Genomic DNA, 18,216 nt, shown 5'->3' with positions numbered 1-18,216 from the left:
GCAGGCTGACACGCTGTCAGATCTCAGATGAAGGCTGTGCTGCCCTGGCCTCAGCTCTGGAGTCCAACCCCTCCCATCTGAGAGAGCTGCAGCTGTTTGGAAACAAGCTGAGGGATTCAGGAAAGAAGCTGCTGTCTGACCTTCAGAAGAGTCCAACATATAGACTGGAGACTCTGAGGTCAGTAGAGTTTCAGTCAGCTGATTGTGTTTCAGCAGTTTAGTGTTAAACACAGATAGTATCAGAGCAAAGGTCCAGTGTTTCCTGGTAAAGCTCAGTCATTAGCAGCTGCAGCTTTCCACTGTGAAGCTGTGAGAGCAGAATGCTGACAGGATTGGACACAAAGACAGAGAGACACAACAGTCAGCCAATCAGATCAGCCACTAGCATGTTGTGATCATGTGTGTGAGCTGACATGAAGATGACTGTTGTTGTTGTTTTTGTCTCTACAGCACATAAACATGAACTATAGCTGACAACCTGACAGAAAGTGAGTATTCAGGTGATGATCATCATTTATCAATACTCTAATACGCTTATCTGTGCTGTGTGATATTTGATCAACAGACATTCTTGAGTGATTTAACCTCATAATCCAGGTTTGTTAGTAAGAGTTGGGCTTCTTCATTACAATCTAGTAATGGTGTTTACATGACAAAAGCAAAGTGTACACGTACCCTGTGTTCCGCCCATTCATTGGATTTCCTTCTGTGAAGAGGATATGTGCCTGAGAATACATTACATAGATTTTAAAACAAAGGTTCCAAATTTGATCATGGGCAATCAAAGACATTTACATTGACAGAAAAATACAATGAACAAATGGTAAAACATGTATAAAAAAACACAGAATAAACTATCTCATTAAGCAGTAAAGTGGGTTAAATCCTAGAATTGTACTTGTTGTGTCTTCTTCTCTCCAGCAGATGATGCTCAACTGCACCTGTGTGGCTGTAGACAAACATGGATCAGTGGACAGAAGACCACAGAGGAACACAACACACTCTTGACAGCACACTGACTCTGCAAGGACATTTTACATTTTGAGGACATTGAGTCAGTTGGTTGTGATAGTTAAAAAAAAAAATGTACGTCAGGTTAAAACCTGGATTCTCAATCCTGGTTCAGGGTCCACCGTTCCTTCCTCCCAGATCTTGATTCACACCTGATTTAGCTCATCAGGTGTAGAAGTCAGAGCAGTATCAGTGTAATAAATTCAAGTCTTGTTGGGGCCTGTTGTAGGAGATCAGAGAAAACAACAGTTGGCATAGGACTGGATCCAAGATAAACTTCAAACTGTTGCTAAGGCCTCTTTTTCAATAGTGCTGTAGTGGAGCTGATGCTTTCTGATTTTTTTTGCACTGCAGCCACACATAGTTAGTCTCCAGAACCATACATTAGATAAAAGTTTAGAGTTTATATTGTAACATGTATATACTGTATGTCTGGGCTTCATAAGAGGTAAAACAAACTGAAATGATTGAAATGCATTAAGAAATGTGTCATGTGATGTTGACATGATTTGAGTTGTTTAATAAAACAACCAGAGAAGCAATCTGGGAGAAAGTAAGACTGACTGTATCCTGATTGTTCCTGTTCACCTGCTTGATACAGGGACATTTCCCTGGGACCTGTAACAAATACCATGACGGGCATGAACTTGTGGCTATTTGTCTGTTTTGTGCACAGTGCTGATCATTTAGAGGTCAGGGATTTGATTGAGTGGTTTGACTCCTTCATTGATTCCATGTCTGGCATGTGTAGAGGGCTGAGATGGTACTGACTCACCAGCAGGGGGTCTTACATGAGGAGGTCAAGGCACACAATGACTTTACTGTTGCACATCTTTTTCTTCTTTCTGTGTTATGTTGACACTTTGACCACATAGAACTAATGATAATAATAAACTGACTTTCTAGTGGGATTTCTATATACTGTATATTTATATGAGAAATCTGCTACGCTTCCCACAGATGAGAGCTGGATGTGGATTCTGTTCTCTGTAAAATGTGCTGCTCCACAAACACAGAGGTCAGACTCCAACATAAGGAAACTCTCCTGATCCAACATGGAAGAACATCAACAATTGCTTTGATTTTTAATTAACTTTCAATGGGAATTATATAAATACTAACATTTGGTTCCAGTTATCTTGCTTCATTTTGTCAGGACATTATGTAGTCATAAACCTTGCAGTACAAACCTGCGTACATTTATAATTCCCTACTATGAACAACATCACAGCCTGTAAGATTAAAAGATCCCAGCATCAAACCTACAGAGCCTGAACCAGGTGATTTCCGGTAAATGTAAAAGTGGGAGGAGCTCTTGACAGGGTTTCTGTTTTGCAGTAACAGGTAACACGTAGCCATTTTATTTCAGGCGCCTTTACAAGGTTAACAACCAGAAGGCGGAAAAGAATTAGTTGGTGAGTGACAGCAGGGTGAGTGATACTGCTAAATAATTTATACTGACAGTCTGTGATGAGATAGAGGTAAAATGGCAGATTGGTACAGAAAGAGTGGAAGCTGTGTGTTCCTCTTACCACAAAAGCTGATTTAAAAACAATGAAGGTGAAAGTGGAAGGTTAACTGAAAAGAAGGAGAGAAGGATTAATGTCACTTTGAACTGTGTTGCGCTTTGGTGTGTGTGTTTGTGCGTTCTTGTGTCAAGTCAAGTGAACTTTATTTGTAAAGTCCAATGAGAGAGAGAGAGAGAGAGAATAGTGCAGTCTTATCATTGAGGCTCTCTCTCTCTCCTGGAGCAGTAGTTCATGCAGGTAGTTAGGGGAGCAGTCCAGTTAAGCTGATGATTGTGCGTGTGTGTGTGTGTGTGTGTGTGTGTGTGTGTGTGTGTTCTATTCTTTAAGAGCTTTTTGTGTCTGAAATGTTTTTCCTGTTTGACTTAAATCAAGAAGATGAGTGTTTGCATGGATGAAGAGGAGGATGGAACAGAATCTGCTGCATCAGTCTGTGTGTCCATGAAGAGTGACAGGTCCATGGAAGAGCCTCCAGTATTCAGTGATGGACGTGGACCCTCAGACACAAAGTAAGAGCTCTGTTTATCTGCTACAGGAGTTTTCCTGCATTGGGAATTCTTTGGTTGCTGCCAGAACCTTCTAAGAAAAACAGAAACTTAAGACAAATGTACATAAATACAGACTTACATGGGACAGTATCACATAAAACAATGAAAATCAGGTAGGTTCATACTCATACACATTCCACACAAGCTGATAGTAGATGATGATGATGATGATGAATATTATTATGGAATGCATCTATGAGTATTTGTTTATTACATATATATTCAAACTAAATACACAGACCTGGAATATATTGACTTTGATAAACAGCAATACTTTGTGTTTAGTAAATAGAGCAGCAGATGGTTGTTTTCTGCTGGAGCTGGAAATCGTTCTTAAAAACCTCTTTTGCATTTATAATAATGGATTGAAGTTAGATGAGTAAGAAGAAGCCCAGACAATGTTACAGTCATTTATTTAAGGATAGATAGATAGATAGATAGATAGATAGATAGATAGATAACTTATATAAAGACAACTCTGTATTAACCACCAAATTATTCATAATGCATACCTTAGTGACCTGTGCATCCAAATCAAATGGAAATAGAGGAGGTGGCTGACGGCTCAAAGAGCATGTTCAGGAGGTCCAGCACTGCCTCCCACATTGATGAAGATGGGAGAGGAAGAGTTCCGCTCCCACTCATTGCCAGCTTGTGCAACATGATCCTGGGCCGGGTGCAGATCACTCTACATCCATTGATTTGGGAGTATAAGGAACTGGCTGCTTTCATTGATCAGGTGGCAGGTGCACTGTGGGTCCACGTCAGTTCACTTCAGTTGATGTTTGTGGTTTGGACAGTAGGTGGTGCTGCTGCACAAACACGGAGCTCAGACTCAGACATAAGGAAACTCTCCTAAACCAACATGGAAGAACATCAACAAAGGCTTTTAGTTGTTGCTTTAATTTAATTTAACTTTTTATTTAGCTTTCAATGGGAATTATATAAATACTTACATTTGCTCTCTCTCTCTCGCTCTCTCTCGCTCTCTGTCAGTCAGTCACATACATTCACAGGTGAAAGAAGAACAGGTGATTTCCAGTAAATATAAAAGTGGGAGGAGCTCTTGACAGGGTTTCTGTTTTGCAGTAACAGATAACACGTAGCCATTTTATTTCAGGTTCTATTACAAGATGGACGACCTGAAGGCGGAAAAAAAAAGTTGGTGAGTGACAGCAGGGTGAGTGAAACTGCTGAATACTTGTTTATACTGACAGTCTGTGATGAGATAGAGGTAAAATGGCAGATTGGTACAGAAAGAGTGGAAGCTGTGTGTTCCTCTGACCACAAAAGCTGATTTAAAAACAATGAAGTTAAAAGTGAAAGTTTAACTGAAAGAATGGATGAGATAAAGATTAATGTCACTTTGAACTGTGTTGCGCTTTGGTGTGTCTCATTCTGGAAACCACAGAAGCTGATTTAAAAGCAATGAAGTTGAAAGTGAAGTGACTTGTACAAAGTCCGATTGAAATAAAAGGAGATAAAGATCAATGTCACTTTGAACTGTGTTGCTCTTTGTACTCTCTCTCTCTCTCTCTCTCTCTCTCTCTCTCTCTCTCTCTCTCTCTCTCTCTCTGTGGGTTTGTGTGTGTTGTGAAGTTTATACAAATTGCTTCCTACATGTATCAAGTTCAGCTTCATTGTACATTTAATTGTTCTTTACTGTTATTGCTTTTATATGAATATAACGAAATATACATAAAGATTTTTCAAAAGAAGTAGACTACTTTCCCCCCTTTTTTGTATTTGTAAGTATTTGGGTGGCAGAGGGGGTCGTCGTGTGTATACATGCTAAAATAGCGGTCCCTTAAGAAAAAGGTTGGGATCCACCGCTTTAGCTCGTTTCTCAGTTCCAGCATTTAGACAGAGCAGCATTCAGAGCTAATGCTGGATATGATGTATATATATATAATGTAGAGAGAGAGAGAGAGAGAGAGAGAGAGAGAGGTGCAGTCTTATCATTGAGGTTCATACAGGTAGTTAGTTAGCAGTCCAGTTAAGCTGATGATGTTCTGTGTGTGTGTGTGTGTGTGTGTGCGCGCGCGCGCGTGCGTGCGTGTGTGTGTGTGTGTGTGTGTGTGTGTGTGTGTGTTCTATTAGTCTTTAAGAGCTTTTTGTGTCCTGTTAGACTAAAATCAAGAAGATGAGTGTTTGCATGGATGAAGAGGAGGATGGAACAGGATCTGCTGCATCAGGCTGTGTGTCCATGAAGAGTGACAGGTCTATGGGAGATTTTCCAAATTTCAGTGATGGACCTGGACCCTCGGACACAAAGTAAGAGCTCTGTTTATCTGCTACAGGAATCATCTCTGTCTCTGTTAAAACATAAACACGAGAAACTGTTGTTTTTTTATTGTTCACACAGAAGTCAAGTGATAAAGAATTATGACCATAGAGGAATAAAGTAATTGTGCAGGAGAGGAAATCAGCCTAAAGGTCCCTCCACTATTCCATTATTAGCTATATAAAAAGTAATAAATAGAATTTAAGAAGAAGATAAAAACAAACTTAAGACAAACAAACAACAAAACAGAGACAGTATCACAGAAAACAATGAAATCAATAAGTTCATACTCACGCATTCCATAGAATATATTGACTCTGATAATAAGCTATACTTTGTGTTTAGTAAATAGAGCAGCAGATGGTTGTTTTCTGCTGGAGCTGGAAATCGTTCTTAAAAACTTATTTTGCATTTAAAATAATGGATTGAAGTTAGATGAGTAAGAAGCAGCCCAGACAATGTTACAGTAAATTATGTCAGGATAATAGATAGATAACTTATATAAAGACTTAATCATCAGCAAACAAAATAGGGACAAAATAAATGAAAAATAGAATTTGGCCAAGGACAGATGCTCCTTTAACTCTACATGGTAATTGTAATCTTTTGGTGTTGTTACCATTGACGTGTACATATTTGTCTTATTTTAATGTAACTAATGAACTGATTATCTGCATGTTGTAAATGTTTCAGTTCAGTTGTTTGGACACCTGACCATCTGAAGATTTCAGTTTTTGAGTTTAAATTCACAATGGTTTTAATCAGTTATATGACTTGCCTTTATCTTCACAGAAAGAGTGAGAGGGGCTCATCCTGGGACCAGTCTGCTTCATCTGGAGACTCCTCATGTCCCAAACCTGGACTGAAGACACCCAGTCAGTCTGGATCAGTGCACAGTAAGACTGTTGATCTGTCTGATGGTGTCAACATTTCTATCAGCAGCAATTCAAATTCTTCTACACTCTTCTACACTGTTTTTGTTTTGTTTTTTTTTCTCTCCCACTAGGTGGCGCTTTGCATGAACTTTTGGACAAACATAAGCTCAGTCTGAGGAGGAGATGTGAACATGTGACTGAAGGAAGTGCTGGAGCAGGAAGTGGAACCCCCCTCAACAGGATCTACACTGAGCTCTACATCACAGAGGGACAGAGTGAAGGGGTCAATACCCAACATGAGGTGGTTCAGCTGGACACAGCAGCCAAGAAGACCGCCCTCCATGACACTCCAATAAAATGCCAGGACATCTTTAAAGCCTTAGCTGACCAACAGAAACACATCAGAGTCGTTCTGACAAACGGTGTCGCTGGTGTTGGAAAAACCTTCTCAGTGCAGAAGTTCTGTCTGGACTGGGCTCAGGGTTTGGAAAACCAAGATGTCAGTCTGCTGATTCTGCTGACGTTCAGGGAGCTGAACCTGATCCGAGATAAGCAGTACAGTCTTCTCATGCTGCTCCATGTTTTCCATCCAACATTACAGACGCTCACAGCAGAGAAGCTGGCTGACTGTAAAGTTTTGTTCATCTTTGATGGTCTGGACGAATGCAGACTGTCTCTGGATTTCCACAGCAATGAGGTTCTGTGTGATGTCACAAAGAAGGCATCAGTCAGCGAGCTGGTAACAAACCTCATAAAGGGGAATCTGCTGCCCTCAGCTCTCCTCTGGATAACTTCCAGACCTGCAGCAGCCAATCAGATCCCTCCTACATGTGTTGACAGGCTAACAGAAGTACGAGGCTTCACTGATGCCCAGAAGGAGGAGTACTTCAGGAAGAGGTTCAGTGATGAAGATCTGTCCATCAGAATCATCTCACACATCAAAGCATCCAGGAGCCTCCACATCATGTGTCAAGTCCCAGTCTTCTGCTGGATCACTGCCACAGTTCTGGAGCACATGCTGACTACAGAGCAGAGAGGAGAGCTGCCCAAGACCCTGACCGACATGTACTCACGTTTCCTGATGGTCCAGACTCAGACCAAAAAGCACAAGTATCACAAGGGCCATGAGCGCAGTCTAGAGGAGCTGTCTGAGACGGACAGGGAGCTTCTACTGAAGCTGGGAAGGCTGGCGTTTGAACATCTAGAGACAGGAAACATCATATTCTACCAAGAAGACCTGGAGCAGTGTGGACTTGATGTGTCAGAGGCATCAGTGTTCTCTGGAGTTTGTACAGAGATCTTGCAGGTGGAGTGCGTGATCTTCCAGAAAAGAGTCTACTGCTTTGTTCATCTGAGCATTCAGGAGTTTCTGGCTGCAGTCTACGTGTACCACTGTTACACAACCAGGAACACTGAGGTACTGAAGCATTTCATCTTTGCTGACCTTTACACATCACTGGATGTCTTTCTGAGCAGAGCCATGAACAAAGCCATGCAGAGTAAAAATGGGCACCTGGACTTGTTTGTTCGCTTCCTTTATGGTCTCTCACTAGAGTCCAACCAGAGTCTCTTAGGAGGTCTGCTGGGTCAATCAGAGAGCAGACCAAAGGACATCCAGAGAGCCATCACAACCCTGAAATACATGAGGGCTGATGATATGTCTCCTGACAGAAGCATCAACATCTTCCACTGTTTGATGGAGATGAAGGACCACTCTGTACATGAAGAGATCCAAGAGTTTCTGAAGTCAGAGAAGAGATCAGAGAAGGAACTCTCAGAGATCCACTGCTCAGCCCTGGCCTACATGCTGCAGATGTCTGAGGAGGTTCTGGACAAGCTGGATGTGGAAAAGTACAATACATCAGAGGCAGGACGACAGAGACTGATCCCAGCTGTGAGGAACTGCAGAAAGGCTTGGTTAGTCCAGATGTTAATAATAATATCAACTAACAGGTAATCCTGTCCCATCATTTAAAGAGTACACCTCACTTAGAAGTGAAGGTGTTTGCTCAGTGTCCATCATCATTACTCAGATTATTCACATCTTAAAATGAAGTAACTTAGTAAGTGCTCTGCTTTAATAATGGATTTCATGTTAAATCTATAATAACAGGTTTGAAAACTGTGGACTCTCAGTGACCCACTGTGATGTTGTGGCCTCAGCTCTTAAGTCCAACCCCTCCCATCTGAGAGAGCTGAGGCTGAGTCATAACGACCTGCAGGACTCAGGAGTGAAGCTGCTGTCTGCTGGCCTGGAGAGTCCAAATTGTAAACTGGAGATTCTGAGGTCAGACACATTTTTACACATAAATGTTGTCATGTTGATGCCATTGACTCATTTAATTGATTCAGTGTGTGTTATACTATACAGTGCAGATGGAGCACTGAGGAAACAACAATTGTCACTAACATAACAAGTATTACAAGTATTACAATATTTTCTAATCAGAATTCTACATTTGAGTGAGTGTTTTGTCTCATTGCTCAAGCTTTAGCCACAAAGTCATGGAAGAGTTCATTTGTTTAGCTCTGTGAAACAATGTGAGAGGTCTCAGTTTAATATCTCCTCATTGAGTCTGTGCTCAGACATGTTTACAGTCTCTACCATAACAGAAACACCTCCAATTCATTTCCTTTATAATGCTTCCCATCCTATATCACCACTGATTACTACAGTCAACTTTGCTGCCAACCTCCATCCAAAGCTCTGAGAGAATAAAGATGCTGCTGCAGTGAACAGGAAACAGTCTGTCCTGACAGGAAGCTCAGCAGGATGTACTTGATATAAGCAAGAAATATTCATCATCATATTTTTCAACCCTGAGGTGATATTTGATATATATCTCCGTATTAATTGATGTTGTTCCATTCAGTTTCATGCAGAGATGCTGTTTGAGGAGGTGGAATAGATTGTTTGTGCTTCCAGATTTGGTAGCTAACCTCTTAGTAGCTAATCTCAGAGTGGAGATACAGGGGAGTAAATGGGATTTAATACTAAATTTGTGCTCTTATGTATTCAGACTTCATACTTAATTGAGGTGCAAACAAATCATTGTTCCCCCTAAAACAGGAGCATCTGCAGCTTTCTGGGATTCAGACTCAGAACTTGAGTCATTTCTAGTTACGCTCACTGATTGCCTGCTTCAAATGTGCCTGGTGACTTCAATACAGATGATTGCATGCAGATCACACAGGATCACCAGTTTGGGTGAAACATGAAAATGTGTTCCTGTGTTTATTCATCACTCTGTGTTTATAATAACACAAAACAAAATCACACTGGTATTAGGTGTGATTATGTTTATCACCTGGTTTGGCAAAAGTCCTTATAAACACCTTTTTCCTTATTAATGTTGAATATGACTGATTTATATAAATTAATTCATTCAAAATTTATTTCTGAAAACATAAAAGTGACCATCAGTGAAAGATGAAGCAGGTTAACACTTTTTATGAATTTACGACCCCATGCACACACGCACACGCACACACACACACACACACACACACACACACACACACACACACACACACACACACTCTTCTTCCACTTGACCCTCAGCAGTGTTTTGTTGAAATCCTCCTCTCTCTGCAGGCTGGGACACTGTCAGATCTCAGATGAAGGCTGTGCTGCTCTGGTCTCAGCTCTGAAGTCCAACCCCTCCCATCTGAGAGAGCTGAAGCTGAGTATCAACCAGCTGCAGGACTCAGGAGTGAAGCTGCTGTCTGAGTTTGTGGAGAGTCCAAAATGTAAACTGGAGATTCTGAGGTCAGTTCAACTCACCATGAATCCTCAAATTTTGTCTGTGGTCTTCATGTCCCTCAGATGAAGAGTCTTTTTCAGGGCTCTTCAACCTTTTACACACCAAGTGGTCACTAGCACCTGGTGCACTTTTCTTGAATTTATAAACTTTTGTGAATATTTAAGAGCAGAAACATATAAAGTGCTCTGATGTGTTTTCATGTAACTACTCATTAAAAAGAATAGATGAATGATTTGACACCAACAGTGGAATATATGTCAGTGTTTGCCACGACCCCTGATATGTAAACTCTGTTTGCTCACCCTGGGAAGCGTCTGCTTCTCTCTGAACTTCAGTCTCTCTCTTCTGCTCAAACGTGTGTTTTGGACGCCACTACAGCTCTCATATTGTTTCATCCACTTCAGCTTATTTACATGTAAGTTGTGTTGTTTATGTGCTGCCACTGAATCACTTCCTCACTGTAGGCAGTGTAGAATGCTCTGTGTGCCATTTCTGAATGCTGTGCTGTAGTGTGTGTGGATGATGGTGTGTGTATGGCCTGGTGTTGTTATGATCGGCAGGCGATCAAGTTTTTTCAATGTCAGACCCAGTTATGCGGAACACAGAAACCAGAACATGGAATCAGGTAGCAAACAGAATTTAATGAAGGCACAAACCCCTGATGAAGCTGGGAACATAGAGGCTGGGTGCTGCAGCTGGAGTCTCTGAACAGGAAAAACAAAAGGTCCACTCACTTAAACAAAACAGCGCAGCATGCAAAGTCCTACTAAAGGTCCCATGAACAAACGGATAACTAGACTGAAACAGAATTGACTAGTACTGAATATTGAGTAGTGAGTATAGAGAGTACTCTGTGGCCAAGCATGGCTGGCTGACCTGGAACCTAAATACCACCACTGATGAGCGCTGAAATGGTGATCAGCTGTGTGGAATCAGAGGGCGGGAACAGGGATGAGGTAGCCATGCCCAGCCAGGAACTAACACAAGCATGAAAACAACAAATACAAAAACAGAGCGCCATCACGCACAGATCCTAACAGGTGTGTGCCAGCCGATTGAAGACTTTTGTGTGAGAAGAGGTTTTGAGTCTCTACCTGAAGTCTTCTTGTGAAATAATGACTCCAAAACACAAAAACACTGTTGAAGCTAAAGAGGAAGACAGATGAACTCATTGATCAGCAGTAAGTAGTGATAGCATTAGGAGAGACGCCTCAGATAAGCCCACTAGAGCTTCTAGTCTCTCCTGCACTCTTTGGATGATAAATTGTCCTTTTCTGATTTCATCCTGTTTTTATAGCGTTAATAAATGAATAAATATAAAGACAAATACTGGACCTATACAAACATGCTGCTGGAGTGTGCGTGCGTGCGTGCGTGCGTGTGTGTGTGCGTGCGTGCGTGCGTGCGCGCGCATATGTGTGTTTCCCTGTATAAGAACCAAAACTTAACTTAAATGAAATATGAGATTCAAATGAGTTGTCTGTGATTCCAGTAAAAGATAATCTCATATTTCATACTTTGATTTATAGGTGAAAATGTGATATTGAAACGTATTCCTTCAAAGATGATAAAAGTGGCCATCAATCAAAGCTAAAGCTGGTATAATATATTAGATTACATTACGATCATTTGGCAGACGCTTTTATCCAAAGCGACTTACATTACATTATATTACCACCCTTGCAGAGGGGGGAGCAATTGAGGGTTCGGTGCCTTGCTCAGGGGCACCTCGGCATGGACTCGAACCAGCAACCCTCCGGTTCTTAAGCGGAAGCTCTACCCACTCGACTACTGCCTCCCTATAATATATTAGTATGTTGATGTCAATGTATAAAATGTATATATGACCCATAGCAGTGTTTTGTTGAAATCCTCCTCTCTGCAGGCTGTCATACTGTCAGCTCTCAGATGAAGGCTGTGCTGCTCTGGTCTCAGCTCTGAAGTCCAACCCCTCCCATCTGAGAGAGCTGGTGCTGAGCTCAAATAACCTGCAGGATTCAGGAGTGAAGCTGCTGTCTGAGTTTGTGGAGAGTCCAAACTGTAAACTGGAGATTCTGAGGTCAGTTCAACTCACCATGAATCCTCAAATGTTGTCTGTGGTCTTTATGTCCCTCAGATGAAGAGTCTTTTTCAGGGCTCTTCAACCTTTTACACACCAGGAGCTTCTTTACAAAACTCCAAGTGGTCACTAGCACCTGGTGCACTTTTCTTGAATTTATACTAAATTTATAACTGTTTAGTGAATATTTAAGAGCAGAAACATATAAAGTGCTCTGATGTGTTTTCATGTAACTGCTCATTAAAAGAATAGATGAATGATTTGTCACCAACAGTGGAATATATGTCAGTGTTTGCCACGACCCCTGATATGTAAACTCTGTTTGCTCACGCTGGGAAGCGTCTGCTTCTCTCTGAACTTCAGTCTCTCTCTTCTGCTCAAACGTGTGTTTTGGACGCCACTACAGCTCTCATATTGTTTCATCCACTTCAGCTTATTTACATGTAAGTTGTGTTGTTTATGTGCTGCCACTGAATCACTTCCTCACTGTAGGCAGTGTAGAATGCTCTGTGTGCCATTTCTGAATGCTGTGCTGTAGTGTGTGTGGATGATGGTGTGTGTATGGCCTGGTGTTGTTATGATCGGCAGGCGATCAAGTTGTTTCAATGTCAGACCCAGTTATGCGGAACACAGAAACCAGAACATGGAATCAGGTAGCAAACAGAATTTAATGAAGGCACAAACCCCTGATGAAGCTGGGAACATAGAGGCTGGGTGCTGCAGCTGGAGTCTCTGAACAGGAAAAACAAAAGGTCCTCTCACTTAAACAAAACAGCGCAGCATGCAAAGTCCTACTAAAGGTCCCATGAACAAACGGATAACTAGACTGAAACAGAATTGACTAGTACTGAATAGTGAGTAGTGAGTATAGAGAGTACTCTGTGGCCAAGCATGGCTGGCTGACCTGGAACCTAAATACCACCACTGATGAGCGCTGAAATGGTGATCAGCTGTGTGGAATCAGAGGGCGGGAACAGGGATGAGGTAGCCATGCCCAGCCAGGAACTAACACAAGCATGAAAACAACAAATACAAAAACAGAGCGCCATCACGCACAGATCCTAACAGGTGTGTGCCAGCCGATTGAAGACTTTTGTGTGAGAAGAGGCTTTGAGTCTCTACCTGAAGTCTTCTTGTGAAATAATGACTCCAAAACACAAAAACACCGTGGAAGCTAAAGAGGAAGACAGATGAACTCATTGATCAGCAGTAAGTAGTGATAGCATTAGGAGAGACGCCTCAGATAAGCCCACTAGAGCTTCTAGTCTCTCCTGCACTCTTTGGATGATTAATTGTCCTATTCTGGTTTCATCCTGTTTTATAGCGTTAATAAATGAATAAATATAAAGACAAATACTGGACCTATACAAACATGCTGCTGGAGTGTGCGTGCGTGCGTGCGTGTGTGTGTGCGTGCGTGCGTGCGTGCGTGCGCGCGCATATGTGTGTTTCCCTGTATAGAACCAAAACTTAACTTGAATGAAATATGAGATTCAAATGAGTTGTCTGTGATTCCAGTAAAATATAATCTCATATTTCATACTTTGATTTATAGGTGAAAATGTGATATTGAAACGTATTCCTTCAAAGATGATAAAAGTGGCCATCAATCAAAGCTAAAGCTGGTATAATATATTAGTATGTTGATGTCAATGTATAAAATGTATATATGACCCATAGCAGTGTTTTGTTGAAATCCTCCTCTCTCTGCAGGCTGAGACGCTGTCAGTTCTCAGATGAAGGCTGTGCTGCTCTGGTCTCAGCTCTGAAGTCCAACCCCTCCCATCTGAGAGAGCTGGAGCTGAGTCTTAACGACCTGCAGGACTCAGGAGTGAAGCTGCTGTCTGAGTTTGTGGAGAGTCCAAACTGTAAACTGGAGATTCTGGGGTCAGTTCAACTCACCATGAATCCTCAAATGTTGTCTGTGGTCTTTATGTCCCTCAGATGAAGAGTCTTTTTCAGGGCTCTCCAACCTTTTACACACCAGGAGCTTCTTTGCAAAACTCAAAGTGGCCACAAGCTACTCCTGTAGTGTAGGAAGAGAATATGGCTAATGATATCAATACTAACAGCAGGACAGGGTCTTCCTCTTCATAGGACAGGTTTCCACAGCAATCATTGAGTTGAGAGAACAAAGAAAACACCAGGTTGTAGTGACTGAATGAAGGCTTTGAGTCTCTACCTGAAGTCTAATAATGACCCCAAAACAAAAACACACTGTGGAAGCTAAAGAGGAAGACAGATGAACTCATTGATCAGCAGTAAGTAGTGATAGCAGTAGGAGAGACTCCTCAGATAAGCCCACTAGAGCTTCTAGTCTCTCCTGCACCCTTTGGATGATTAATTGTCCTATTCTGATTTCATCCTGTTTTTGTAGCGTTAATAAATGAATATAAATACAGATATTGGAACTTTACAAACATGCTGCTGATGTAAAGTGTGTGTGTGAGTATATGTGAGGGCTCCACTGCAGCACCTAGTGTTTGTATCTTTCTATGGCCTGTGGCAGACGGCCAATAGGGGGCGTACGTGCCCCAGTCAGAGGGAAGAGGGGATTTGACTGCAGGTGTAATTCAATGTGTTCTAAACATTGTATGTTTGAGATGTGACAGTCACAGTTGGAGTTCTAATCAGCCTTGGCGGAGGTGTAGTGTTTCACCTGTATTGATGATGTGATGCCTTGGTGAGCTCCTTAAAAACAAGCTGCAAGCTGCTAGGGGTTTATTCTAGGAAGAAGCTTCCTTGTTTTCTGATTTATTTGCTGTTAATGAAACTCAACATGTGTTTCTGCTCTGTGCTGTAATGTGTGTGATGGTAAATGTATCATAATGTCCATTTGCACAACATGGATTCATCAGTAAACAACTCAGTGATCAGCTTTCATCACAACTGACCGAAGCTGCTCAACAAACACTTAAGATGTCAGGCTGGAAAAATCCAGCCCTGGGGGCGCCGATGGAAAGAGTGGCAACGGACATTTTGGGCCCATTTCCCCACACAGACAAGGGGAACCGTTATGTCCTGGTCGCAATGAACTATTTTACAAAGTGGCCAGAGGCTTACGCTATACCTGACCAGGAGGCTCAGACAGTTGCTGATGCGCTGGTAGAGGGGATGTTTGCACGTTTAGGGACAGCCGAGGTCATCCACAGCGACCAGGGGAGAAATTTCCAGTCTGGTGTCTTCTCTGACCCTCAGCAGTGTTTTGTTGAAATCCTCCTCTCTCTGCAGGCTGTATAGCTGTCAGATCTCAGATGAAGGCTGTGCTGCTCTGGCCTCAGCTCTGAAGTCCAACCCCTCCCATCTGAGAGAGCTGGAGCTGAGTGAGAACAAGCTGCAGGACTCAGGAGTGAAGCTGCTGTCTGAGTTTGTGGAGAGTCCAGACTGTAAACTGGAGATTCTGAGGTCAGTTCAACTCACCATGAATCCTCAAATGTTGTCTGTGGTCTTTATGTCCCTCAGATGAAGAGTCTTTTTCAGGGCTCTCCAACCTTTTTCACACCAGGAGACAAAACTCAAAGGGGCCACAAGCTACTCATGACGTCTTTAATTTACAAAGTTGTTCGATCCAACTTTATTTATACGGCTCCAAATCACAACAAACATTATCACAAGCCACTTCATGATAGTACAAGTGTAAATATGGCTAATGATATTAATACTAATAGCAGGACAGAGTCTTCATCTCTACAGAACAGGTTTCCACAGTAACCTGGGGGTCCCCCAGCAGTCCCTCTGTAGTTTTATACATATAAAAACAAATTTTAGAACTATGCAAACTGCTGCTAATCAAGTCTGTGTGTGTGTGTGTGTGTGTGTGTGTGTGTGTGTGTGTGTGTGTGTGTTTGAGCGCACACACGCTTCCCTGGATCAGAATCAAAAGTTAATTCATATCAAATATGGGATTCTTACGAGCTGTATGTGATTCAAGCTAAAGAGAATCTAATATTTCATATTTTGATTTATAGGTGACAATGTGTATTAAAATGTTTTACTTCAAAGACATTATACCATCGATGATGGTTTTCACACACTCAGTCACAACAACACACTGTCTGCCCGGCTGCAAAAGTGTGTCGTGAGTTGGGTCAGCAGTAGTGAGGGCTCGGCTCAATAGAGAGGCAGACAGGCACAGGCAGGAGCAGCGATCATTGTTGGCTGACTGCAGCAGCAGTAGCATGCGTTTGATGAGACAAACGATGGACGTTGTTGTTTTGCTCAAATCATTTTTTAGAATTGCCTCTGCACAGTAGCATTAACAATCTGTAAAGGGCTAAGCCTTCAGTAACGTTACTACATGCTAGTGCACTGGCTCACTGCAGGTGGATATCAAGCTAGTCCTGAAAAAGGTTTTCAACACTTGATTTCAAGACATAAATGTATTTCTCTGGTGGCTTGTTTGCTAAACTTACTTGATACGTTGAAATAGTTCAACAACCACAGTTAAAACCCAATGAATACAGTTGATCGCAAATGTTTGATCTAGAACAGAACTTACATCAACCAACATGTTCAGCCAGAAGTACAGAGAGGAGTGGGAGTCTGTACCTGAAGTTAAAGAGTGGCTGAAGTCAGTAATTGAAGCCAGTAATTGCGTACTGCAAATCAGATATGCTTGCAAAAATATATGACAAAAACAGCAAAGCATATCAATAATTCAAAACCGTACAAACACAGTCTACATCACCACAGTCGGTTAAGAAAGTGGATAACTGCAAAAGCACAGAAGCTACTATTGCAATGAGATCATAAAAGATGTGTTGTGTTTGTATTACTTTACAAACAAAAATAGTAATATGTATTAATGTGATTTTTGCTGAGATGGCCGGCCAATTAGAGTAATGTCATTATGATGACATCATCGTGCAATGACATCACAACGTCATTAAGCAACTTTTAGCAAGAAATAGACCTGTCTGTAGAAACTGCACCGGAAAAGTAGTAGGCAAAACTGCTCATCAGTATTTTGTTGAAATCCTCCTCTCTCTGCAGGCTGCATAGCTGTCAGATCTCAGATGAAGGCTGTGCTGCTCTGGCCTCAGCTCTGAAGTCCAACCCCTCCCATCTGAGAGAGCTGGAGCTGAGTGATAACAAGCTGCAGGACTCAGGAGTGAAGCTGCTGTCTGAGTTTGTGGAGAGTCCAGACTGTAAACTGGAGATTCTGAGGTCAGTTCAACTCACCATGAATCCTCAAATGTTGTCTGTGGTCTTTATCACCCTCAGATGAAGAGTCTTTTTCAGGGCTCTCCAACCTTTTTCACACCAGGAGACAAAACTCAAAGGGGCCACAAGCTACTCATGACGTCTTTAATTTACAAAGTTGTTCGATCAAACTTTATTTATACGGCTCCAAATCACAACAAACATTATCACAAGCCACTTCATGATAGTACAAGTGTAAATATGGCTAATGATATTAATACTAATAGCAGGACAGAGTCTTCATCTCTACAGAACAGGTTTCCACAGTAACCTGGGGGTCCCCCAGCAGTCCCTCTGTAGTTTTATACATATAAAAACAAATTTTAGAACTATGCAAACTGCTGCTAATCAAGTCTGTGTGTGTGTGTGTGTGTGTGTGTGTGTGTGTGTGTGTGTGTGTGTGTGTGTGTGTGTGTGTGTGTGTGTGTGTGTGTGTGTGTGTGTGTGAGCGCGCACACGCTTCCCTGGATCAGAATCAAAAGTTAATTCATATCAAATATGGGATTCTTACGAGCTGTATGTGATTCAAGCTAAAGAGAATCTAATATTTCATATTTTGATTTTTGATTTATAGGTGACAATGTGTATTAAAATGTTTTACTTCAAAGACATTATACCATCGATGATGGTTTTCACACACTCAGTCACAACAACACACTGTCTGCCCGGCTGCAAAAGTGTGTCGTGAGTTGGGTCAGCAGTAGTGAGGGCTCGGCTCAATAGAGAGGCAGACAGGCACAGGCAGGAGCAGCGATCATTGTTGGCTGACTGCAGCAGCAGTAGCATGCCTTTGATGAGACAAACGATGGACGTTGTTGTTTTGCTCAAATCATTTTTTAGAATTGCCTCTGCACAGTAGCATTAACAATCTGTAAAGGGCTAAGCCTTCAGTAACATTACTACATGCTAGTGCACTGGCTCACTGCAGGTGGATATCAAGCTAGTCC

The 18,216-nt window shown here is 41.9% G+C and overlaps 1 protein-coding gene and 1 pseudogene across 19 annotated transcripts in view; both read left to right on the top strand.

Annotated features, from left to right (window-relative positions):
* LOC143006248 (uncharacterized) overlaps nucleotides 1-18,216 on the top strand; it is a 59,467-nt gene that overhangs the window by 9,667 nt on the left and 31,584 nt on the right. For all 19 annotated transcript variants that reach the window (XR_012964236.1, XR_012964234.1, XR_012964235.1 and 16 more), the window contains exons 7-11: nucleotides 9,840-10,013; nucleotides 11,894-12,067; nucleotides 13,781-13,954; nucleotides 15,299-15,472; nucleotides 17,060-17,233. Coding sequence is in view for 15 of the 19 variants with exons in the window: in XM_076157630.1 (XP_076013745.1) it covers nucleotides 9,840-10,013; nucleotides 11,894-12,067; nucleotides 13,781-13,954; nucleotides 15,299-15,472; nucleotides 17,060-17,233 (870 nt within the window). In the remaining 4 variants the exon portion in view is untranslated. The remainder of the gene's footprint in view (nucleotides 1-9,839; nucleotides 10,014-11,893; nucleotides 12,068-13,780; nucleotides 13,955-15,298; nucleotides 15,473-17,059; nucleotides 17,234-18,216) is intronic.
* On the top strand, nucleotides 2,967-8,495 carry LOC143006253 (NLR family CARD domain-containing protein 3-like; annotated as a pseudogene).

This window comes from Genypterus blacodes, unplaced genomic scaffold, assembly GCF_046128005.1.
Source record: "Genypterus blacodes isolate CSIRO-AG114 ecotype Tasmania unplaced genomic scaffold, CSIRO-AGI_Gbla_v1 ptg000073l_1, whole genome shotgun sequence".
Lineage (NCBI taxonomy): Eukaryota > Metazoa > Chordata > Actinopteri > Ophidiiformes > Ophidiidae > Genypterus > Genypterus blacodes.
This window is presented reverse-complemented; position numbering and strand designations above follow the sequence as displayed.